At 47.6% G+C, this 24971-nt stretch overlaps 1 protein-coding gene across 2 annotated transcripts in view; it reads right to left on the bottom strand.

The window, feature by feature from the left end:
• Positions 1-1969: 1969 nt before the first annotated feature.
• NEXMIF (neurite extension and migration factor) overlaps positions 1970-24971 on the bottom strand; it is a 158028-nt gene continuing 135026 nt past the window's right edge. The window contains exons 3-5 of one of the 2 annotated variants that reach the window (XM_039731301.1): positions 11019-11143; positions 3120-7395; positions 1970-2285 (exon numbers count right to left, since the gene is read on the bottom strand). In XM_039731301.1, the coding sequence (XP_039587235.1) occupies positions 2096-2285; positions 3120-7395; positions 11019-11094 (4542 nt within the window). In that variant the 5' untranslated portion in view covers positions 11095-11143 and the 3' untranslated portion in view covers positions 1970-2095. Of the gene's footprint in view, positions 2286-2732; positions 7396-11018; positions 11144-24971 lie in introns of those variants that run through there. The other variant, XM_039731300.1, reaches the window with a different exon arrangement.

Below are 24971 nucleotides of genomic sequence, written 5' to 3'. Positions count from 1 at the left end.
AGCAGCCAGAACACCCAAAAGAAGGGAGCTGCCAGACCCACTCCTGCAGCACGTGGGGGGAATGCTCAAAACCTGGGATATGCCAACACCAAGCAGTGGTTGGAGCTTGTAGTATTTGATGAGCCTGTGAATAGAAAAGAGAGCTGCTGGGGAAGCAGGGAGAGTGTGGTGGCTGCAGGCCAGCCCAGAGCCCAAGGATGGAGGCCTACCACAGCTCTTGTCTCCAGAGTAAATCCTGAGCATCTTCTGGATCTCCCTCCTGGAGCCAGAGCTGGGGTGGGACGCTGCATGCCATGGGGCACCAGGGACCACTCTCATCCAGAGCAAATCACTCCAGGCAACGCCAGTATTTATTCCGTGAAAAAAATGAACTTACAGGATGTTTTTTTAATTACTAATTTGTTTTTCAGAGTTCGTCCTTTCATCTCTTAAATAAAACACAATGCAACTACTGAGCTGTTCTCTCTGGGATCGCAGAGCTGAGCTAAACTGCACCCCAAGATCTGTAAGAGCTGAAAACACGATTCTAAACTAACACTCTGTATCTCCACTTTGATTTTCAGTGATTGCTCTGCTTTTCTGCTGAATTAACTTAAACCAATTCTGCTGCTTTGTCTGGCTTGTGGGTGGAAAAAAACTGACTTGGGAGGAAACCTGAGCCCAGTCCTGCCCTCTGTGTGACACCACGTCTACACCTGTGGCCGTATCAGCAACGTGATCTGTCCACTGCCAGACAGGCTCCTCTTCCTCACCGCCTGCTACTGCATGAGGTGTCCAAGCCTCACATCCCTCTGCTCCCAGTCGCTCCCAGGGCTCTTGCATATCAAGGTTTTTCATGAGAAATCAGCAGCAAAACGCACAGGCTCTCAGTTGCACAAGGAAAATAGATCTTTGTTGGGTTCCTTATTCTCATGGAGGGCGAGGGTGTGGTGAGGAGGGTTACAAATAAGGCCTTTTGAGAATACATTTAGCATTCAATACTTAACGCTGTCTCAATAAAGTCCAGTCATGATCCGGCCCTGATCGGTGAGCTCACAAATAGCTCCACTGGTTGTATTTGTTTCATGAACTGAATCAAAGAAAAGGTTCTGAGTTGTGTTTTAAATTAATGACTCTGCTTTTGAAAGTTCAAACTATATTGGCATCACGAGGTTAGACATGGAGGAAACACCAAAGCTATGATGGGAGAGCGCTTCTGACAGGCTCTGCATCGAAAATGTTTAAGAAACTATTCAAAGGAAAAGTGAATAGCACTCAATGTATGAAATGTATTAGTTCTGGTTTTATACCTATTTCAGAATTTATCCCAGGTTCTTATAAAATATATAAAACTGAGATACAAAGAATTAGCAATGTAACTTTGCATTTCAAATGATCTTCAGCTACAGGTTTTGCTTTAAGAAAACAGACACTTGAAAAGCAGCTGTTCTGTAGTCTCTGGATGCAGACACTTGAGTTCCTGGCAAACTTACCATCAGTGGTTTTCTGAACTCCTCCACCATTGCAACTCTCTCCTATAATGAAACTCAACATTTCACCATTAAGTTTTTCTGCTCATGGTTTCAAAGAGAGGACGTTACCATTTCCCAGCATCGGTTTCAAAGTTCCTTTTTTTCTTTTTTTTTTCCCCTTTTTGTTTCCTTTTTTTTTCCTTTTTTTTTCTTCCCTTTATGAGCTTTAAACCACAGGGTGAATCCATGAAATGAGGTAAGTAAATTTGGCACACTTCTAGTCATGTCCATAAAACTTTTGGTAAGTTGTATCAGTGAACAATATCGTTTTTCATCGTGAGTTACAGGTGCTTTCAAAGGGGGGGTGGTTAGTACTTAACAACTGGAATGTTTCTAGTAAAACCAAAAGGCATAGCTGCAGAAAACACTCACAACCCAATGTTGATAGAGAAGTAAAAATATATACAATACAGTCACTTGTTCATAGTTTGGCACAATTTTTTGTTGTTGTGGGTAATAGTGCATAAACTACTGTACAACAGTATGACTTTTAAAACAGTCTTTCACAGAGAATACCAGATTAGGTTTGCTTTCAAATAATAAAATTCCCACAATTTCAAACTCTCCATTTCAGCACTTACATTTCAACAGACCACAAGGCAGATTTCGAAAAGGAACCGGTGGGGGGAAAAAAAAGAAAAAAACAACTGGAAAAAAAAATGGTAAGAAAAGAACCAAACATCAACCGTCTTTCTAGAAAAGGGAGTCTCTTCTTCAAATACAGGAAAACCCAAAAATGCTGTTTCTGCTTTAAGAAGAATGGAGTCTGATTCCCTGCAGGAAAAAATCAAACATTTGATGCCATCTTAGTTAGCTCGTCTGGAGTCACCACGACGGAGCGAACGCGCTAAAGGCGGGCGGGTAGAGAAGATGCAGCTTTAGATGATGCAGGTTAGGAGACACAACAGCAGAGGGGGCCAGAAAGCACTCAAAAATTGCCACGTGAAGCTCAATTAGGAACGAGTTCTCATTTGCAAAGTAAAGAGCCTTTAAGTTTTGAGATCTTGGCTTTTGGATGCAGAACCTCTTTTTTTTTTTTTTGTGGTTTATTTTTTACAAAATGTTCCAAAAAAAAAAAAAAGTCTTTCCTTGTCAAAATCATTAAAAAGAGCGTGTAATCTTTTTTTTCTTTTTTTTTTTTTTGTGGTTTATTTTTTACAAAATGTTCCAAAAAAAAAAAAAGTCTTTCCTTGTCAAAATCATTAAAAAGAGCGGGTAATCTTTTTTTTCTTTTTTTTTTTTTAGTTTTTGTTTTTCCCCCAATAAATAAGTAATTAAAAACTGAAGAAGCCAAACAGCAGAAAAGAGTAGCCTTGTTAGTTTTTTTAACCCCAGCCAAGCCAGAAAATTGGTCATTCTTTTAGGTAGCTTGCAAGTCATAAGTATTTTCATGCATTTAAAAATAATTTTAAAAACCAACCAAACAAAAAAAGAAACCAACCCCAAAACCAAAACCAACCAAAACTGCAAAAGGGGAATTTTTTTTTTTTTTTTTTTTTTTTTTTCTCATGCAAACTTTTGCTTTCAGGAAGGAAAAACTGAGGAACAGCGGGCCTAGCAGGTGGGAGGGAGGTTAGGGGCATTCCAGCCAGTTTGGTGCAGCATTACCTCAGTTTCTCAAAAGCAGCTGTCACGGGTGGGTCCTTGTGGGGCTGTTCGCGGTCCGTCCGCTTGATTTTACAGTTCTCATCCCTCAGTGATTTCGAACTGGATTTATGACGGTAGAGTTTTTTATGGGTAGGTCCATTATTGCCTAAAGTGCTCAGGTTACTATAGTTTTTATCAAAAAAGGGAGCATGAATGTCCGTGGTGAACCCGGTGGAGCAGTTGGGGCGACTGGGGTCGCAGGTCACAGCTTTGCTGTTTTTGCTTGAGCCCTTGTTGTTTGACTTGTGGTTCTTCGCCGCCCCCGGCGAGCCACTGTTCGCCTTCTTCTTCGACTCTTGGGACGTCCCTGCCAAAATTTTAAGAGTTTTCAGTTTCAGGCTGTTGGACTCCGGTGACCGGAATATGTCTGGAACACTGTTGTGGCTGACGGGCCCCCACAAGGGCTCAATGGAGGCCATCATAAACCTCTGGACATCGGCCATTCCCGACGCGATGTTGGACAGGATGTTGGAAGGTTCCTCGAACTCCCTCTGGTCGTCGTCCAGGAGGCTGGTGGCGTTGCCCAGACTGGCTTCCGACCAGCCCGTGCCCCCGTCTTTTCCCAGTGCCCACTCTCCAGAGAGCCCGTTGTGCTTGCCCAGCTTCACCCCTGCCGGGCCACAGTGCTGAGTGCCCTCGGCCACGCCCTTGGTGGCCGTGGCCACGGTGCCCAGCTGAGTGACCACCCTGCCACCAACAACTGGAGCCTTCTCGCCGTTGACTCCTGCTGCATTTTTCCCTTTCCTGGTGGATTTGGGTGCCTGCCTAGAGTTTTTCCCTTGCGGCTTATCGGTTCCTTTGTTGGTTTTGGGTGATTTTTTCCGGGTGGCTTTCTGGGAAGAGCTTTGGTTTGTACCCACATTCTTGCTGGATGAACTTTTCCTCTTCGATTTTGACACTTTGCTATTGGTGCTAATTTGACCAGATGGCTCATTAAATGTTGACAAGCATGGACTCTTTTCGAGAAGGCTGACAGAATCTTCATCATTGAACATATGGAACTGGAACTGGTGATTATTTAAAGCAAACCCATTATCTGCCTGATCCTCGGTCTGCAGGACCCCACAGTTCCACTTGACCTTCTCGGAACTGTTGAGGGAGGCCTGGGGGCTCTCCTGAAAGCCCTTCAGGGTGCCCAGAGGCTTGGCATCAGAGCCAGCTATCTGTGGGGACAGGTTGGGAGTGTCTGGAGGGGACATCTCCGAAAGTGACGACTGGCGGAACCTATCAGGTGTGAAGTTGGAAATGTCTAAAAGGTCCGTGGACTCCTTCAAAGGGGTGATTTCATCTATGCTCTGCTGGATCACTAGCTTGGGACTGCAGTGGGCCAAGAAATCATCATTAATATCATCCTCGCCATCCTTTTCACAAGACTTTAAACTTAAAGAACTGTAATTGCTAGAACTAACTGACAATGAACCCACTGAATCAAAACTAATGAGCCTGCCATCATCCGTACTGAGTGTACCTCGTTGGAAATGAAAGCGCCCCTCTCCATTATTGAAATGACATGACTGATAAGAATCATCAGACTGCACTTGTTGGCTATCCGGCATGTAATTTTTTTGGTATAGCAATTTGCCGCTATTCAGATTTACTTGAGTGTATCCAGAGGCGGGTAGGCCGTCCGTGCCTGGCGCAAACTCGCTCGGCATTCCGGCCGCCTCCGGCATGTCCCCGGGGAAGTCCTGGCGCTCGCTGCCCTTGCTGGCCGGCCACATGCTGCCGAAGCTGCCCTGCTCCATCTCCAAGTGGCCGGGCGACTGCTGCAGCTCCGACTCGGAGGGCGGGGAGAGCACGCAGCTCTGCGCCGGCTGCAGGGACGGGAAGGGCTTTTCCGGCGGGACGATGCTGGGGAGCGGCTGCTGCTGCTGCTGCTGCTCGGAGGGGTGCTGGGCAAAGTACGGGATACCGGTGTTGCTCGACAGATCTGAAGCATCTAACAACGTCTGCAGATACCCTCCAGGGATCAGGGGTACATTGGTGGTGATATTAGCAGATGGCAGAGGCTTGTCTGAAGAGGAGGTGGATGGTAGGAAAGGAGAATTTTTAGCAACCTTATCCTCGTGGCACTCTGGGAGATGGGAGCTGTCTGAAGCACAGGGACTGTTTTCGTCCTTCAGACGCGCTGCGGAGTCCTGGTTTTCCAGTGCTGGGGAGTCCTCTGCCGTACTGGTGGCAGCTTTAATCTTCTTGCACTTCAACCTGGCTTCACTTTTGAATTTGATTCTGCGGAGCACTTTCCGCTCCGTCCCCTTGTGCTCCCGCTCCTGTGGTTTGCACTTCACGGCGATGCCCGCGATGTCGTGGACGTGTAATCCGTTGGCACAGCTGGGGGTGGCAATGGCTAATGCCGGCAGCCCTTTCAGGCCCACGTCCTCCTTACTGCTGCAAGGCTGCTTGTGATCAGAGGAGCAAGAGCCCAGCTTGTTCACTGATTGCTCGATGGCTTTAATTCTTTGAATCCGGTGCCTGTTTGCTAGCTTGCATTTTCGCTTCCGTGGGTGAGGGAGGAACGAAGCATCTGAGCCATTAAGATAGAAATTCTGCTTGTGGTAGAGAGACGATCTGAGCAAATCCAGCCGGCTCTGCTGCCTCTCCTGCCAGAAGCCCTTCAGTGGGGCCAGCTTCTTGTATTTGCTGAGCAGCTCCTCGTTCAGAGTAACAGTTGTCTCGTTGGCATCCACTTTGCTGAGCTTCACCAGCATATGCTTCTCCCCTTTAAACCTGTTAATGATGATGTACTTGATGATCACGGGGGGCTCCTTGCGAGAGACTTTTCGCCGTTTCTTGGGGCACCACTCGTCGTCGTCCTCCTCCTTGGGCCCATCTGGGAGCCACTCCTTCTTGTCCAGGATCTTCTCGTTCTCGATGGAATCCACATCGTACAGGTAGTCGTCGCTGTATCGCACTTTCCTCTTTGCCCGCAGCCCGTAGTTCTGCTGGATGAAGGAGCCGGAGTGGTCCCGGGCCAGGTACCGGCTGCAGTCCTTGATGTCCCGCAGCACGTCGTAGGAGGACTCCGTGCAAGTGCTGTCATCGCTGAACTCCCCGGAGTCCTCTGTGGAATTCACCGAGTCCAAGAAGTGGCTCCTCTTGGAGCCCACGTACTGCACCATCTCTGTGCTGTTGCAAGATTTATTTAAGGCAGCTTTCTCCTCCTCCTCACCGTCCTCTTCCTCGCCGTCCTCCTCCTCCTCCCCCCAGATGATGCCTTCCTCGGATTTGAATTGAGAAGGGTCGGTGGCACCGCTGGGCCCCCTTTTCAGGGTGCTCCTGCTGTCCCTTTTGGTGCAGTTGCTGAACACGCTGGGGAAGAAGTTGAATTGGGCATCCTCTTGTAGTGTGGTGGTCTTCTCCCGCACATTGTCCTGGAAAGATTCGTATCTAATCTTTAGGGAGCAGACATCACTTCCCAAGGTGGAATCGTCATCATCGAACATGTAATTGTCCACGTCTTCCTCAGAAAACAGATTTACAGAAAGCTCATTTTTGGAGCAGAGGTCAAGCAGCTCAATTTTACTTTCACTAATGAAAGATTCAAAATAGCCCCATTCCTGGTTGGGATTTGTTAGTAAAGGTTCCTCACCATTGCATTTGTCTAATAGTAATCCCTCGTAATAATTTTTCTGAGTGGGGTCCTCTGAATCACTGTCAGATTTCTCTGCATCTCTTTTGTCCGCTGCCCTCGATTTATGCATAGGGAAGCTTAAAAGCTGGTCTGAAAGCAGTTGATCCCCATATCTCATGGTTTCTCCTGTGCTCATGCAGTGAATCCCTATATCAGAGACCGAACAGGTGTCATAATCCCTATTTATATCCCCCACTTTCAAGCTTATTCCCGGCTCCGCATCAATGCCGTCCTTGGATTCAATAAAGCAGCCCAGACAGGTCCGGCTCGGCTGCATCAGGCAGTCTCCCGTCAGCGCCGACATCCCCCCGGGCTCCATCATGGTGAAAGGAGCCTTCTCGCAGTCGCCCGGCAGCGACCAGGAGCTCATGCCCTTGGTCACGCAGGACGTGAGGGAGATGGCGTGGGCGGAGGAGTCGTCCGAGGCGTGCTCGGGGACATCGGTGAGGCGCAGCGGGGACGGGGGGCTCAGCAGGCAGGGCTTCTTGGCCGCGGGGGCGCGGTGGCACGCGGGGCCCTCCTTGGGAGCCGCGCTCAGCGCCGGGAACGGCGCCGCTGCCTCGGCGGCGCTGCAGGGCCTCTCATCACCATCCAGGGCGTGCGACTCTGCGGGGATGGAGGGAAGGGACAGAAAAGAGAGAGGGGTTACCACCCTTGGAGGTAGAAAAAGAGAGAATGTTACAAAGGTTACCACCCTTAAAGGTCTCAGGCTCGCCACCCTGCTGCCCTTCTCCCAGTGACTTTTCCCAAGTGCTCCTTTGGGAAGCCCTTCCCAGCAATCTTGCATCCAGTTAACGTGGTGATGTGCGTGGAAGGCAGAGGTAAACAGGCTGCTCCCCGCAGCCAGCTGGAAGAGGTACAAGAGTACGTTCAAAACACGCACCGCATCCGCTCTTCCCTCCTCATATCCATACGGTTACCTGGAAACTGCCTCTCAAACCTCACAATGTTATTAAAAAAACAAAACAAGCCTAATAAAAATGTTCTCATTAACATTGAAAAAATTAACAGGAAAGTGAGATTCTTAAAGAAACAAAGCACCCCCCCTGCGGGGTCTGAGCTCGCACACACCTGAGCTGCTTCACTGCTCCGGAGTCAGGGAGTGATGGCTGGTTTTAAAAACCCAGCGGTCTTTTTGTCACCGTCCACGCCAAGGGAAGGCAGAAGATAACACAGAGTTTAAAGCAATTATTGTTAGAATTATTGTGGGGTTTGCCATTCTTCCCTAATCGCTAAAAATGCCTTTTTAGTCATGTAAGGATTTTTTAACCTAAGGATTTTTTTAGTTTTACCTCGTTGCGCTTCTTTTATGGCAGAATAAAGTTATGAATGTACTTTTATCTGACTCCTGGCTCAACGGACGGTATGACCCTTGAAATTTAAATACGATGTCTTTTCATCCATGAACACGCTCTGATATCTCTGTATTAAAAAAAATATATATTCCAATGAGTGCATTCATCCCAGCCAGAGAGCTCTGCCGACTCGGAGCCTGGTGCTTTTGTCACAGCTCAGGTCTTTCCTTTTTGGTGGCTCCGCTGAAGGCAGAGGGGTGAGAGCCAAAGCTTTCCAAGGAGGGACAAGTGCTTTAAAACACAACTGGAGCAGCAGCATGTGGCATTAAATGGGGCATGCAAAGGGATTTATTTGGCTGCTGCGACCCTCCACAAGTGCTCTTATTCCAAACTGAGAGGAAAGTAAATCTCCTGCATCCTTGGCAGCCTGGGGAGGGGAGGCTGGTGCTGGCACAGGTACCACCAGCACAGTGGAAAACCCCCCAGGGGCAGAGGATGGAAAGGAACAGGATGCCATGGAAGGAGTAGGGTGCCAAGCAGGAGGTCAAAATCCCCTAATTCATTCCTATAAGTTTTGTGCTACAGGGGCCTTAGGGATGGAGCCGTCAGTGAAGTCTGAACAAAGCACAAACTGCAGCTAGAGCCTCACAGCACTCCCAGGACTTTAAACCTTTTCCCAAAGACTCCTTAACTCCAACCAAAAGTGCAGTGCAATGACTGTCATCATCTTCAACATGAACGACTTGGGAAAGGCCAGACTGGATTGCTTGAAAATGGTTAAAAGAAGGAAATAAATAAAAAAGCTGATTTTTGAGTCCCTCCCACCAGTCTTCAGATCAGAAATGCAGAGGTGGTATCGTTTTCCTTAAGCACCAAAACAAATTAACCAGTGCAGTTCCACTTCAGAAGTAAAATAAAATAAAAATCAGCTTGGAGCTGACAGGAAGCATGGAAAATTTGAGGATAAAAGAAGAATGTCTGTGAATGCTGTAAGACTCAAAGAAGGGGGAGGCAGAAAGCTGAAATTCAATCTCAAAAGCTGCGTTCAATAGGCAAAGCTGCTATTATATAAAATAAACCCTCTCTGGGCATTTCTTTAGGTTTATACTTGTGTGAGTGAACTGAACTCTTGTGAAATACAAATGCCAAAGCCTGATTTTCTGGGACTCCATATCAGCCTAAAATCAGGCCCATGTTCAAGTGATGCTCCAAGGGAATGCAGCTCACACAGAAAATGCTGCAGAAGCAAAACCACTTTTCCCAGTTTCCCTCAGCATCCACCCAAAAGCACACGGGCAAGGGGAGGTGGCAGCTCCAGAGCTCTGTGCTGGCTCCTGGCCTTGGATTCAGCAGCAACTCCCACACAGCAGTGTTCAACTGAAAGTTTAAACTGGCAGAGGGGAGGCTGGGATGGGATGTGGGGAAGGAATTCTCAGCTCTGAGGGTGGGCAGGCCCTGGTACAGGTGCCCAGAGAAGCTGTGGCTGCCCCTGGATCCCTGGAAGTGTCCAAGGTTGGATGGAGCTTGGAGCAACCTGGAATAGTGGAAAGTGTCCCTACCCATGGCAGGGAGTGGCACTGGATGGGCTTTAAGGTCTGTTCTAACCTAAAGCAGAGTTATGTGTAATTAAAGCACTTTTTAAGCCCTGTTTAATTGAATTCCATGGAATTGGTGTGAGGTTCTAAAAATCCCCTCCTTACTGATCAGGGCAGCACTGACTTTGTTGTCCACTGGATCAGACAAAGGGACCACAGCTACAAAATCCCTTTGCAGCTCCAGCAGCTGCAGCTTCACCCTGTATAGTCAGGAAGGGGATGGGCTGACAGGGACAGCTCCCAAATTACAACCCAGGGGCAAATGTGAGCATGTGCCTCACCTGCCACCAGCACGAGCTCTGGGGCCCTCATGGGCACCCACGTGGCTGGAGCTGCTCCAAGGTTTTGGCAAAGAACATTTGTCTCTACCACCTTGTTTAGAGCTGACAGAAAGATCTGAACATATGTCAGAGGACCAAGTCCTTGACATCTAACAGGATCAAATTTATATATATAAGTAAAATATATCTATCTATCTATCTCAAGATTTATGGGCCAATACAAAATGTAAAAAGCCATGAAATTAAACATAAAACACATTGAAGAATGAAAGCATCAGGCTCTGCCTCCCCTCTGCATTTACTGTGGCCAGAGATTACAGTCCAAATGACCTCAGAAAATGCTTGGAGGCTTATTTATTTCAATCAGGGTTTCAGACAGCTGAGCACTGTTACTCCTAATTAGTTATTCTGAGAGCAAATATGGAATCAATGAAATAGATATGAAGTTGGGTGTTCTGGGAGGCTGCTGCAAGGGGCTGATCCTTCCCCGGCCCTGCTGGTGGCTCCCAGGAACACCACCTGTCTGTGCAGAAAAGGGATTACAGGACAGGCAATCCCATGTGCTGGCTGATGGGACACAGGCAAGAACGAGCTCACAAATCCAACCTTCCCTTCCCACTAATCCTGGTTCATTCTCCCACCCAATCTCTAATTTTCCCCCAGTTTGTAGGGACTAAGTAGCCTTCAGCTAAATCTTGCTAATATTGGATTGTAATGCCACAAGAGGGAAATATTCCCAACAGAAAGAGGGGCTACGAAGTCCTGGATGCCTTTTTTCCCCAAGAAACCAAACAAAAATCTTTAATTCAAACCGCATGTGCACATCAACATTTCCAGCCATACCCATGCACAGGTAATAGCAGTTCTTGTTAAGGCCTAAAAAGGTGTAGATTTATGGCTGGAATGATTCCTGTGCAGAAAACACCCATTTACTCCCCTGCTCCACATTGCAGAGATACCCACAAACTGCTAATATTAAAAGCACAAAAGGAATTAGGAAAATAAGTTGGCTTCCAAGTTGTCGCTGCTCCCTCATGTACCATAATTAAGTTCCTTACCATTTTCTTTCACCCCATTAATCAGGATAGTTTCTTGGTCTTCTGAGGCACAATCCTGCTCTTGTTGGTCATCCATCAATTTAACCTCTTTCTGTTCACTCCATGCCCCACTGCATCTGGCCAACCTGCACATTTCCAGAAACACAACCACAGTCAGTGCAATCCCCAGGATCAGCTCAAGGAACCGTGAATAAAAAATAACAACAATAAAACACCCCCACACAGCCTCACACGCTGCCTGCATCCTCCTTAAGAGGACAAATCCAATTTATTTAGGCTCTCAGCTTGTCACTTTTCCACTCCAAAAGCCAAGTCCCATGTATTTTCAGCAAGGTGAAAATGTTGTGTATCAGCATTTCCTTCCCCCAAGTCCTGCTCTGGGAGGTGGAGAGGTGCTCAGCACCTCTGCAGGACCTTCCACATCACCCAAAATTGCTGTGCAAAGGCACATTAGTCGTGTCCAGCCAGGAAAGGCCATCCATCTCCAGATGGATCAGTGGAGAGATGAAGGAGACGATTCATCCCAGTTCATCAACAGCAGCTCTGTGACGGAGCTGGAAAAAACCACAGATGTGGAGTGACAGCTGCTCACCCTCACTATCAGCCACTGCCCTTCCAGCGCTGGCAGGCATGAAAAACTTCCCCAAAAAGCAGTTTGTTGTGGAAAAGAATCTCCAGCCTCACTGTTCACCACAGGAGCCCCGTCCCTGGAAGCCTCAGACCCCTCAGAGTGCCCCCACTGCCCCCAGCTGGGTGAAGCTCCAGCTCCAGGGAGGGATGAGCAGTCCAGGCTGGCTGGGCTTGGTGGGGCTTCACCAGAGCAAAGAACCTGAGCTGAGGATCCAGCCCAGATCTTCCCAATCCTCCCCTGAGGGCCCCCCACCCTTCAAAGCCCCCACCTGCCTGCAGAGGAAGAGTGATGTGGCTGGAACCCGGGCATGGCTGGCACTGGAGAACCCTCATCAGTGCTCCTGATTGACAGCATTTCACCTCTTTGATTGCAAATCCAAGTCAAAATCTATTTTATGCCCTTCTGGCAACTCAAACTCAATTTCTTCTCTCTCACAGAACAGGTACTAGATTGCAGCATTGGTTTAGGTGTTTTTCTGGGTTTGGGGTTTTTTTTGTTTGGCTTTTTACTTTTCACATCAACATTTGTCAGTGTCTGCTGTTCCCACAGCACTCATTGCCCTGGGGTTCAGCAGCCAAACTTCATTCATATTCAGATTTGCAGTGGAGTCCTCTTAATTAACGTGAAATCTTTACAACCGCCTTAGTAAGTGAAACCTTCACCCAACTTAAAGATGTTGTGACACCGAGAGGAAGATAAGAATAACAAGCATCAGTAACTCCATTCCTTTGCATATTTAGAGGAATATTTAACTAACCCCGAGAGTTTTCCTTTGATGCAAATCCCCATCTCAAAGCTCTCCAACACCAGCCTGTTCACTGTGGTAAGACCCTTCTCCTGGCAGCACCCTCCCCACAGCCTGAGCTCCCTCTGTGCCCTTCCATTGCTGACAGGCTGCAGCAGGAGAGGCTCCAAAAGCCAGAGCAGAGATCAGAGTTATTTTTCCATGAAGGAGATTAATGTCTGAGTGTGGAAGGTGCTCTGCATCTGCCACTGACAGGCTACAGCTTCGTGTCTCCTTGATAATATCTCCTGCCTGTTAAATGTGCCTTAATTAATAGAAGTATTAATAAATTAAGTTTTTAGAATATCTATTAATGAAAATATTAATAAAATATCCTCAGCCTCGGGAGAAGCAGAGGGGTCTCAGGAGAGCAGGAAACCACCATGGGCTCCACACATGGGCCAGTGGGGCTGCTGGGGAGGGGGCTGAGGTGTCACAGAAAGGTTTGGGTGGGAAGGGACATTAAAGCCCATCCAGTGCCACCCCCTGCCATGGGCAGGGACACCTGCCACTACCCCAGGCTGCATCCACGAGGAAGGGGTCCATCTTTCCTTGATTCTGATGGATACTGGAGGGCAAACCTTCATGGAGAGAGCAGGACAGACAGGGGGTGAGCAATGAGCACACAGGCAGCCAAGTAAAGGCACAAAGGGACAGTTTGCAGACCCTTAATCTCACAGTATTATGAATTTTTGGGATGGGTGTGCACAAGGGGGAGGGAAGCACACCAGGAATGTTCCTGGTGGATGAGATCCAAAGGCTGGAGAAGACAATGAAGGCAATGAAATGCAGCAGCAAAGGGGATGTGCTTGGGGACAAGCGTTTTCCTCGACTGCAGAGCCCCAGAGAGCAGAGCTGAGCTCCAAAAACTCCTGGGAAGAACTGAGAAAGGTCCATCTTCCCACAGGGTCACACAGAGACGAAGTACAGATGGGACAGACAACCCAAGTTTGCTGAGACCTTTGGGACCAGTGTGACCAGGAGAGACCCCAAAAGGGACAGGGAGAAACAGCAGCAAGGGGAGAAAAGCTGACAAAGGGGCTGGATGTGATGCAGAGCAGGAAGGAACAGAAGGCTGGGGATAACAAAGAGGAGAAGAACAGCTGGTCCCAGGCAAGAAAAATTAAATCAGGAGAGGTGCAGGGATAAGGACAGTGTGCAGGGAATACACTGGGTAGCAGGAGAGCACAGAACACAAGAGTCATCTGCAGACTGAGGTATAAAAGGGAGAGAATTCAGATTTCAGATGGTGTCAGGCCACTGAAGAGAGGCACTGCTGGGGTCACGATATTATGAAGAGCTGGCAGGAAGAAAATCAGGAGCTCCAAGTTGATGAACTTGACTGGAGCCAGAGTGGATGGAGGAAGAGGATGGTGGGTGGAAGGGATGGGCAAAGACGTGGGGTCAGATGAACTGCAGCCTCTGGGGAGGAGGGCAGGAGCTCGGGGGTCTGCCTGTGCCTCAAGGACAGGCACAGCACGTTCAGTCACAGGGAAGGATTCAGAAGCACTTTTGCTGATTGCACCATGGACTTCAGGGCACTGGCCTGCTAAGATCACAGCTGGCACCACAGAGAGTCACTGGCTAGCAAGGAGATGGAGGGGAAGGAGCAACAGGAAGCAAGCAGTGGAGCTGAACAATAATCCAACTCGTTTTAAGCACAAGATGGACAAATTAATGGACAGAAGGCCAGGATGCAGAGCTGTGGTAGCAATGCACAGGGCTCGTTGACCTGGAGAAACCCCTTGCAGCCCTATGGCTCAGGTCAGGTGAAAGTCTGCAAGTGCCTCTAAAAACCCTCAGCATCACAGCTGAGGAAATTCCCCATTCCTCACAATTCCTGTCAATTTTCCTATTTCTAGTGCTAACAGGGCCACATAAAACCTGTTAGTAACCAGCCCACGTGCACAAAATCACAGCACCACAATGGACCCTCTGCCACAAACCTCCTGCTGCCTTCGAGCAGGTCCTTCAGCCCACGGAGCCAAGAAACCTGAGAGATGCTTTTTTTCTCTTTTAAAAAACCCTCCTGAGACACTGAAGAGGTTTTATGGGTGCTGGGGTTGCTGGAGTGAAGGCAAACGTGGTTGGAAAATGATGTCCCAGCTGAGGCTCCAGCAGCTCCCTCTGCTCCCAACACAGAGCAAGGTCCTGCTGGAATGTCCCCCTCACCAGTTCCTTGGAGTCAAACTGGATTATTTCTTGTTCTAGAAGTTCCTAGACTTGCAAAATCCCAGAATGATCAGGGCTGGAAGGAAGCACCCAAATTGCAGAGCTAAAAATCCTGGACATGCTCCCTCACTCACCTCCAGCCACATAAATGATGGACCTGCTGATCACTTAAGCCCATGCAAACTTTAGGATTTAAGCATGTTCCTGTTAACACTGATTTTACAAAGACAAAAGGGGAAATGCCATCCTTTTATACAACCAAAAAATGCATCTGCTCAATGGCTGCCCTCTACAAAGAGAACAACAAGTTGCTTTGCTTCTTTGTCAGCCAGAAAATGCCATTTTCTGCTGCAGCTTTTCTGAATGGATGTTTACAAAGCACACAGGTCCATCACTTCACTCTGTCAGGGGTGCCTGGGGAGGTGACATCCCCTTCAGCCTCTCCAGCTCCACAGGTCCCCAGGTGCCAGCCCAAGGAGGAATTGTGCCAAGGGACCTGCTGGAGAGGTCTCCTCCCCCCAGGACTCCCTGCAGGCTCTTCCTTGGGAAGCAGCAGTGATTTGGCTGATGGCATTTCCCAACAGAGCCAGGGATGGTCACAGTGATGCCCTGGATGCACTCAGAGGGGATAAAACAAATGAGTTGGTCATGTCACAGAATCCAGTGCTGGGACACTTAAATCTATGGATCTACATCTCAATACAATACATAAATACAAATATTTATCCACTGCTGCTTGAACACCACCTCATTCATATTTCTTGGGTATCACCATTACACCAGAGAGCTCAATACTCTGCCCAGGCAGAGGAGGGAAAAAAAATCCACCAGGTAAAAATAAGAAACATCCCATGAGCCCATGGCTGAAAGCCCAGCTGCACACGTGGGAATTCTGGGAGGTGGACAAGGTTCTGTTGGCTGCTCTGGAATTAAAGTTGCAAGAGTGTTTTACCTTCAAGCTGAATAGACAAAAAGTCACTCACACCCAGACAAAAGCCAACATGCCAGCTCCAGTTTACACACAGCTTCCACATCCTGAGTGTTGTAGCTCACGAGGGGAATGGAGAGGGAGTATCCAAAGTGAAGGAGAATCTTTCTATGGAGAAATGGGGGAAGAAAGCAAAGAAGAAGAAGAAGCTGTACCTTTTTTTTTTCCTGCAGAATTGTGAATAAGTGCAGGTGTTCTATATATGCAGTTGTATCTTTCAGAAAAAGAGCTTTAGAGAAATTAATTACATGTCAGAGCCTCTGACAGGTCTTTTAAGAATTGTGATACTTTTGAATGAAAACATTATATACTTAAAAAGAAATACCATGTAAATGTCTCCGAGATATTTACAGTCAGAGGAGTAATAGTAGGAGAGGATTCAGCTCTCCCCTGGATGGGGGATGCTGAACACACCATGCTCCTCCTAACCAGATCTCCTGCCCCTGCAGGACCTCAGCCACTGCTGCAGAAGCTCAGAGCAGAGCTCAGGGCAGGAATTGGCTGGAGCAGAACCCAGGCTCTCCCCAAAATGCTGAGCACCTGTCAGTGCCTCCCCTCCAGCGCCATCCCGAGCACCCAGCAGCAAGGACACCACACACCCCTCCTCCCGTGCTGACAGGGGCAGCTGCACCCTGGAGAGGACAAAACCCAGGTGGTTTTCTGCTTGGCTGCTTTTTTCTTGGGTTCTTTTCCCCCTTTTTCCCCCCCTCTTTAATCCCACAGGAGAGAACTTCCCATGGAGAAATTGTGGTGAGGTAGCAGCAGAGCCACAGCAATGCCAGGCTGGTCGTTCACTGCCCTGAAGGATGCTGTTTTCCTACCAGATTCTGAGATTTTCTGATCCTTTTTATTCCAGGGATGCCATTTGGTCCTTTTTTTTTTCACTATAATTTCATAACTGGGGGATGAAGTGCTCAAAATTTTGTCGTGCCAGGAAATGAGGGTGCCTTTTCACCTCTCTGAATAAAGCCCTATTTCCATGAATTTACATTTCTGCCCAGGCCAAGGGTCTCTGATTTTTGCTGAAATAAGGAAAAAATACAGAGTATTGAGGTTTCCAGATCTGACAGGGTCAGAGAGGTGAAGTTCCTAAGGAAAGGCACAGTGTGGAACCATCCTCCCTCTCTGCCCACCACCAAATGCTGCTCCAGTCCACCAAAGGGATGCTGGACTTGAGGGTTCTGGGTTCAAAGCTATTTTCCCAGAGAAATCTCACAAGGAAATTGCATCTCCCAGCAGTTCCCTGGGCTTTTCCTATCAATGATGGTGAGTACACAGGAGAAAAGCCCAAGTGAAGGAGAAATAGGAAACAAAGAAGGGTTTTGTGGGTCAATCCCAGCAGTGAGACATCTTAAACCCTACAAGAAGGTAAGGCCTGATAGGGCCAACATTAGCTGAGAATAGGTTTAGATATAAATACAGATAAAAGCCTCCAATTAGGAATAAATCTGGGGGGGGATAAAGTTGATTAAAGAAAAAGGAGGTTGCAGAGAAAATGGAGAACACAAAAACCATTAAAAGGGGAAACAATTTCAGAACTGGTGTGCTCCCAGAAGGTGCAAAGGATGGATGAGTTGTTAATATTCATAGCAAGCCTCCACTTTTCCTCAGCTGAAAGCAGATGCAACAATTACTGCAGAGCCCAAGCCCCAACTCCAGCAGACCCCCAGATATGATATTAAGAACAGGCTATTTAAAGCCAGCTCTCAGATAAATGACAGTTTCTGACCTTACTCTGAGAGGACATAAGGTGTGAGTGTTTCAAGACCTGTCACAAACAACTTAAAGGCAAAAGGAAGGAAGTGAACAAAATTACAGCCTTCCTGACAAAGCACACGTTAAATACCAGAGGAGCTTTCTCTGTAAATGTATTCTCAGACATCAAGAGCAGCAGCGTATCACAAAGGGAAAAAGGTGGCAATTAAAATCCTGGAGCAGCTGAAACGCATGAGGGAACGTCTGAAATGTGCAGGGCTTCAGCATAATACTGTCCTGGGCTAGGGAAGGCAGAGCTGCCAGACCCCAGAGAGGAGAGCTCCAAAATGCAAAGCAAGAAAGGGAAGAGTCAGGGAAGAATCCCTGGAGAGCAGGGGACGCTCGTGGGGAAATGGAGAACAGAGAGGCTGGGGAAATGGAAGGGAAAAGGATGGCCCAGGGCCACAAACAAAGGCTGTGGCCTCAGACGAGCACAGCCCCACTCCACACTGTGATCAAGAACCTGGGGAAACCTTGATGATTCAAGCAAGGAAGAATTAAACAGCCCATTTTACCAAATGAGGGATGAATTTGCACATGGGGCCGGGTAAATATTCCACTGGGAATAATGAGGGTGAGGAAATGCAGGAGCCCAGGTGGACCTCAGGAGGGTTTCAATGAGTGCACCCCATTTTCAGGACAAGAAGCATAAAGAGAATTCCTGCCTACCCAGAGCAAGGGAGGATGATTAAGAAGAGTTGCTGGGGTTTTTTTTTTTTGGTCATCCTCTCATATTTTATAGAAGTGGAAGGAAATGAAGCAATAATTAGTGTCAGCAGCTGCATAGTTTTGAAAAGCACTGGCAAGTGAGGGGGAGATTTTCATCTCCTGAAAAATGAGTAAGAACACAAACTTTGGTTTAGCTGTGAGGGCCAGAAGTAAAAACATTTCTAATTAATAGAATCCCAGAATGGCTTAGATTGGAAAGGACCTTAAAGCCCATCCCACCCCCTGGCAGGGACACCTTCCACCACCCAGGCTGCTCCAAGCACCCTGTGCCAAGGTTGCCCACCCTCACAGGGGAGTTTTTCCTCTTCATTCCTAATCTGAATCTCCCCTCTGGCAGTTTAATCTCTCCTTGTCCTGTCTGCCTGCCTGGAAAGCCTGTCTCCATCTTTTTTCAAAGCTCCCTTTAAGTAGCAAAGATGCCCAAAGACAGCCCATGATGTTGCTTTTTGCCTTTCCTCCTTAAAAGCAACTGTATTCCAAACATGTAGTTTTCACTCCATCTCTGGATATGAAGTTAAATAAAATCAGAAATGTTAAGGGCCTGGATTTCTGAGAAAATTAGAGTGGAATGATTGAAAACTCCAACTCTCATAAATCTGCAAAGGTTGAAAATTCAGCTGGATCGTGGGGTATTAACCTCACAAAACCACGAGGACTCTCCAAAGCTAATTATACATCAGTCTGCTCTAAAATAACAAAAACCAATAAAGAATAGTTTGGGATGGAGATTTCTTGATGGGAAGAATTGCTTCATTTAAATGCACTTATTACCCAGATTCCCTTTCTGCTGCTGTATTTATGGACCCATTGACAAAGCAGTGTCTGAAAAGCTTAACAAACTCTTCCTGTGAACCTCATCAGGAAACAGGAGAGGCCAAGGTCAAGTGCATTAAGATTACAGAAGCTGATGAAGAAAGGGGATGTTTCAGAGTCCCTCACACGCTGGCTTTTATGAAACAACTCAGCTGAAGAAGGGTGTGTAAAATTTTGTTTAGAGATATGGATTAATGCAGAGCTGAAACAGCACAAAGAGTTGGATTTCACAGGGATATGCTGAAGAAACGTCTCAGTCCTAAATTTTGCCATTGCCTCTTTCCCTATGAGAAATACTCTCTTATTTTGCCTGTTAAAAAAAGAACACCAGGTTTAAAAAAAGAAGGAGGAAAGGAGGAATTTTTTTTTTTTCTGTACGAATTTGTAATATATTAAAGTTTGGACTAAAGAGGGAAATTAGGCTGGTGCCGGAGGAGGATGTGAAAGCTCATCAGGATATTTGCAGTAACCCTAGTGGGGTAAACATTTCTGTTTTCTAATATCTTCAAATTAGAAATTTTATAGGAGAAAAAGAAATTTTAACAAATCTCGTTTGTCTCTTATTAGCAATTAGCCAGAGTGGACCCCGGATAAAAAGTGTTAATTTCTAAAGTACACATAATTTTCATAAAAGCACAGATAGGAAACCAAACAGTGGAGTGCTCATTCCTCCCATGGTTTACACAAAGAACTGGTTCAGGGAGCTGCTGTTCCCTTACTGCGGGACATGGAATCCCAGAATCCCAGAATTGTTTGGTTGGAAGGGACTTCAGAGCTCATCTTGTTTTCATGAGCAGGCCATGCCATGTGCTAAATCCCAAGCCATCACCTTCAAGAAACTAAAGATTGCCAGAAAAGAGGCAATGGTGAGAAATCCCCCCAAAAAAGGGTGATGCTCCGCAGGGATGTGGAAGACAAAATCCACTTAGACATTATAGCCAGGTTTCTAGCCAGATCCTTTGAATATTCCTGAACAACTCCCAAGTTTCATAAGGATTTTTCCTTGCTATGATTGCACTGATAGCAGATGGGCCCTTCCATACGATTTCCTTTTTAAACTTCCAACTTTATGCAATTCCTGCATATTCCTCGTGCTTGGAAAGGAGTGCCTGTGCTTTCAGCTCCAGAGCACAAAGCTGGGGTTACTTCTCTCATTTGGTTTTAAAACTTTTAATTACACAAGCAGGTAACAGCTCTTAAATACATCATCATTACCATCATTTTGCCCTGAGACCACCTTGGTGCAGTGGCTCTGCCTGGCAAGGTGAGCCTGAAAGTGAGCCACACTTCAGGAAAACATGCAGCACATACTGACTTGGGTTTATTTTCCTGAGCAGTTTCCTGCAGCTGACACAGCTGGACCACAGATTTTCCAGGTAAAACAGCTTCCCAGTCTCATTCTGTGCTGTGCATCCCAAGGAGCCAATGCTTCTGACTATAAAGGGAATCAGGGGAGGTAGGAAAAGGAAATGATCAAAACACTTATCACACCGAGAAAAGAACTTATTAGGCCCGATAAGGAGTTGGAATTGATGACAATTATAAGATACCATCCATTTTTAGCTAATAATTCAGAAAATGGATGAATTATTTGAGGAATAATATGTGATCATTTATTTAAAGACTTATACTAATGTATACGCTGGAGGAAGCGGAGCTGAGGTTGTAGGAGCACATTAACACTTACATTCCTGGGTGGTTCTTCTTTTCCACTCAAATGCAGAGATTTAAAAGCACTGGATTTAGTTTGAGGGTTACAGGGCCCCTGTAGAAAACATCAAGCCATTTTCCAAGGCTGTTTTATACACAACCTACTTTTCCTCCACTTTCCTACTCACATTTAAGAAATCCACCAACATTTTCCCTTTGAGAACTGTTTCATTTATTCAAAATTCCCCATAACAAACAACCCCATCCCCACTCCCCAGGCCTTAGCAGATCACACAATTAGATGGAAACAACAATTAGATCTAAAGCCACGTCTCTTAATTTTACTTGGGAAGATTTTGGGTTCCCCTGAAGGTCGGAGGTGATTTCTGAAGGCAAAATCCCACATTAAGAGAGATTGCATCTCCTAAGATATCAGTCCAAATCTCTATCTGTATCCAGGTAACAATCTGGAATGCTGATACTTAAGAGGAAAAATATCTGGACAGCTGCCCCAGCTCCCTGGGAAGCAATGTTTAGTTAAAGTCTTGGATATCACTGAAAGAAGATGTGGCGATGTCACACTGAGGCTGCAGCATTTTTTCAAGTGCTGAATTATTCACCCGTGAATCTCAGATGTGAAATCCAAATGCTCCGGTACTGCCCCGGCTTTAGACAATGGCTAATTCCTTTCTGTGCCACTGCAGGGTCTCTTCATCAGCTTTCTTTCATCTATAATCACAGCCAGGTCATGGATTATTAGTCATATTCAGTGCAGAATTCAAACCCTGCTACACCAATCAGCCGGGCCGGGACTCCCCCGGCGTTGACACCGCGGCTCTCGGAGGAGCCGGCGGCTCCTGGCATGGCCTCACAGGGCACAGCCAGGCACAAAGCCAGCAGCCACTGGCCCCAGCCACGAGGGATGAAGCCCTGAGCTGGGAGAGGACACAGAACAACCTGGGGCTGCCAGGGATCAACATCCCACCTGCAGCATCGGGCACGGCGCAGGGGAGCACAAATGGAGGCATGGGTTGGGATGGAAAGGATCAAGATCAGCTCATTCATCAGCTCATCATGGGCAGGGACACCTCCCACTGTCCCAGGCTGCTCCCAGCCCCAGTGTCCAGCCTGGCCTTGGGCACTGCCAGGGATCCAGGGGCAGCCACAGCTGCTCTGGGCACCTGTGCCAGGGCCTGCCCGCCCTGCCAGGGAACAATTCCTAATTCCCAATATCCCATCCAGCCCTGCCCTCTGGCAGTGGGAGCCATTCCCTGTGTCCTGTCCCTCCATGCCTTGTCCCCAGTCCCTCCCCTGCTCTCCTGGAGCCCTTCAGGCCCTGGCAGGGCTCTGAGCTCTCCCTGGAGCCTTCTCCAGGTGAACACCCCCAGCCCTCCCAAGCTGGCTCCAGAGCAGAGCAAGTCAATATGTTCCCCCTCTATATAAATGTAGCGGGAAGAAAAAATCATAAAGACAGGCATTTATCAGCCTTTGCTGGAGGTGTTGCTTTGCATATCAAGCCATGAGGATGCAATTGTTTCATTAGGGCTTCGCTGGTGTTTATAACGTTTAATGAGTCTTGGAGAACAGAGGAAGAAAATACTACAGGCACTGCCTCAGCCAAGATAAATAGGTAAACATCCCCTGTCTGACATCAGTTAATGCATCACAGCTCTGCTCACTTAGGGCAGCCATGAAATCAATTCTTCAGTAAAAATAAAAAACTTGTATCCAAATCTGCGCTCACGACGCGAGGGACGATGTGAGGGAGGGAAACTTCAGCTTGGCTGGAGGCTCCAGGCCTCTCTTTGTCCCCTCCTCATGCCGAGCCCTGCTGAGGGCTTTGCTTGCCACAAAATAAGGGTTTTGTCATTTTTCCTCAAAATAAACAATCTGGCTTTTTAAAAACTTTCTCGGGAGTCAGCAGCGATGCGTTCCCAGCGTCTCAAGGACACTTCATTGTCAGTTCCAAAGTGCCCCAGATAAATTGAGAGCAATGATGGAACTGCTAAGAAGAAGTAAAACCAAACAAAACCCCAGCTTTTCTTTAGGAAAGCTAAAACACATTTCAAATCCCATGTTATTTCTGGCCATACTTCTCAGCCTCCCACTGTAAGGAGTAAGATCTCAACAAAGTCAAAACCCAACTGAAAACAGATTAATAAATTCCAGCTGAAGGATGAATTCATGGTTTTGTACCAATTCCCCTGGAAAACCGAGACCAGACAACGCACAGGACGCACCTTGAGGTTCCCCCCTTGTGTGGGCTTTGCTCATGTCCCCTCTGTCACCCACCTGTGTCACCCTGACCCTCAAACATGCCAAGATTTAAGGGGTGACCCCCTTGTGCAGGTCCTGGCTACAAATTTGCCCAAGGGACAGCACATCTCAGTTTCCAAGGGAAAGATGGATGTGATGGACCCAGAGCTCCCCAGCCCAACATCTCCATCCCCCTACCAGAGCATTGGCTGATATTCCTCCTGAAAACAGCAAGGAGAGGGGAAATGCAAAGGAGAATGGAGCCCACGGGCTCTGGCTTGGCAGTAGAAACCATCAGGGAGGAAGAGTGCCATGGATGTGGCTGCACGGTGCCATCTGCACCCTGTGGTGCTCCAGCAGCTGCTGCCACTGCTGTTGGCCCGAGCTGGCCAAAATCCAGCAAATTCCACCCTCAGAGTCAGTGCCAGGGGATGACCAGGGTGCACAATTATCATCTAAAAGGAGAAAGTCGCTCCTCTTCTAAACCTCACCTCTAAACCTCCTAAATCCAGCCCTGATGGGATAAAAGGAGCTGGGATAAAAGGGTGTGACCTTGGCATCCCGTGGCAGCACAAGGAGACACAGCCACCTCCAAGGGATTTACCAGAATCCCTCCCACACCTCCTTCCCCTTTAGCCTCAGCAGTCTTGTTCTCCACTCTGCAATGAGAAGGGGTGCAAGGCAGGAGCTTGGGGATCCTGCACGTCACAGAGGCACCTCGAATCCTGCTCAGACTTTACAAAACCACTCAGGGCTTTTTTGGGCAGCAGCTCCTGTCTATTTTGGGCTCAAATTGATTGGCAATTTTGAAGAGCGCGCTGCAAATTGCTCTGCTAATCACAGCAACTCCAGCCATGGAACTGTATTAAAATAACATCAGTGCAGAGACACAAAGCTGAGATCAGCCAGGGAATGCTGAGCTGAGGCTGCCTGCTCTGGAGCCATCATCTTGCCTGCCTGGAATGCTGCAGCCTCCCCAGTTTTTCCTTGCTGATTCCAGATTCCAGATGGCTGCTCGCATCAATTCAGTGATAACAACACTTAGGGTTTCAGAATTTTCAGAAAAGCAAGAGGTTTTCTGGTGGCCATGGCCTTTCCCAGGCTGCAGGTGCCTTCCCAATGCCACCCAGGCTGGCACACACGGGTCACGCTGCATCTCTGACATGCTGAGTGTCAGCCATGCCTGGGAAAGGCCATCCATCCAGCTGAAAAATAGGGCATCTCTCCAAGGAAATATCGACAGGCACAAAGAAGATTTAAAATTCCTCTTATACCAAGTTGTCTCTAAATCCTTTTAGTGGAGACAGGGCTTTGTGGCAAGTGAGGAAAGGGTCTGCCCCAAGCACGTGGGTGCCACTGTCTGACCTCAAACCCTGCTCAGCTCTGCCCTCCCCCAGCTCTAAACCAACAGAGCCTTAGGGAGCATCCTCTGTGGCCTCACAGCCTGCAAGGAGGGTCTGTGCCTCCATCCTCTGAGATGAAGATGGATGGATCCCTCCCTTCTGCACCACAGGTGAGATCCCAGCACCTCCCACCAGGTCTGGAGAACTTGAGGCATCAGCTCCCACCCCAAGACAAAGAATCTCCCACCACGGAGACACTATGAGACTGTGACACTGTGTTGTCTTATTTTCCAACTCATCACTTCAGATTTCTAATGAGATAAAATTAAAACTTTCAGTCAGATAAACCAAAAATCTTCAAACTCCAAGCAGGGACAGGCAGCCAAGGCAGGTCCTGGGCACTGCCAGGGGTCAGCTGAGGTTGTTTGGATTCAGTGTGTGGTGCAGAGGGCAGGATCCTGTGGGAAGGGGCTGTGCTGCATCCACGTGGGACAGACACCACCAAGTGTGGGGGAAACAGCTCTGCAGGCAGTGTGGATTAAAAACCTGGCAGAAAAACAAGTCTCCTGCGTGCAGAAGGGTGTTCCCACCACTGAGTGTCCCAAAAAAACAGTGAAGAGGGAAGGGAACAATGCCCTTTCTGCTGGCTGGCAAACACAAAGGTGGAGATGGAAGGATAAATCACCCAGCTCCCCTTCCACCATTTCCCTTACACTGGTGAAATATCCTCCACAATGGATGGAATCAAAGTCCATCAGCAAGTTCAAGAACACATTTAATGCAGATCTATTCATTTCAAGGAGTGTCTGCACAATGGACAGCTTTCCCCTTC

The sequence above is a fragment of the Passer montanus genome, unplaced genomic scaffold (genome assembly GCF_014805655.1).
Source record: "Passer montanus isolate IOZ18808 unplaced genomic scaffold, ASM1480565v1 scaffold76, whole genome shotgun sequence".
In the NCBI taxonomy this organism is placed as follows: domain Eukaryota; kingdom Metazoa; phylum Chordata; class Aves; order Passeriformes; family Passeridae; genus Passer; species Passer montanus.
This window is presented reverse-complemented; position numbering and strand designations above follow the sequence as displayed.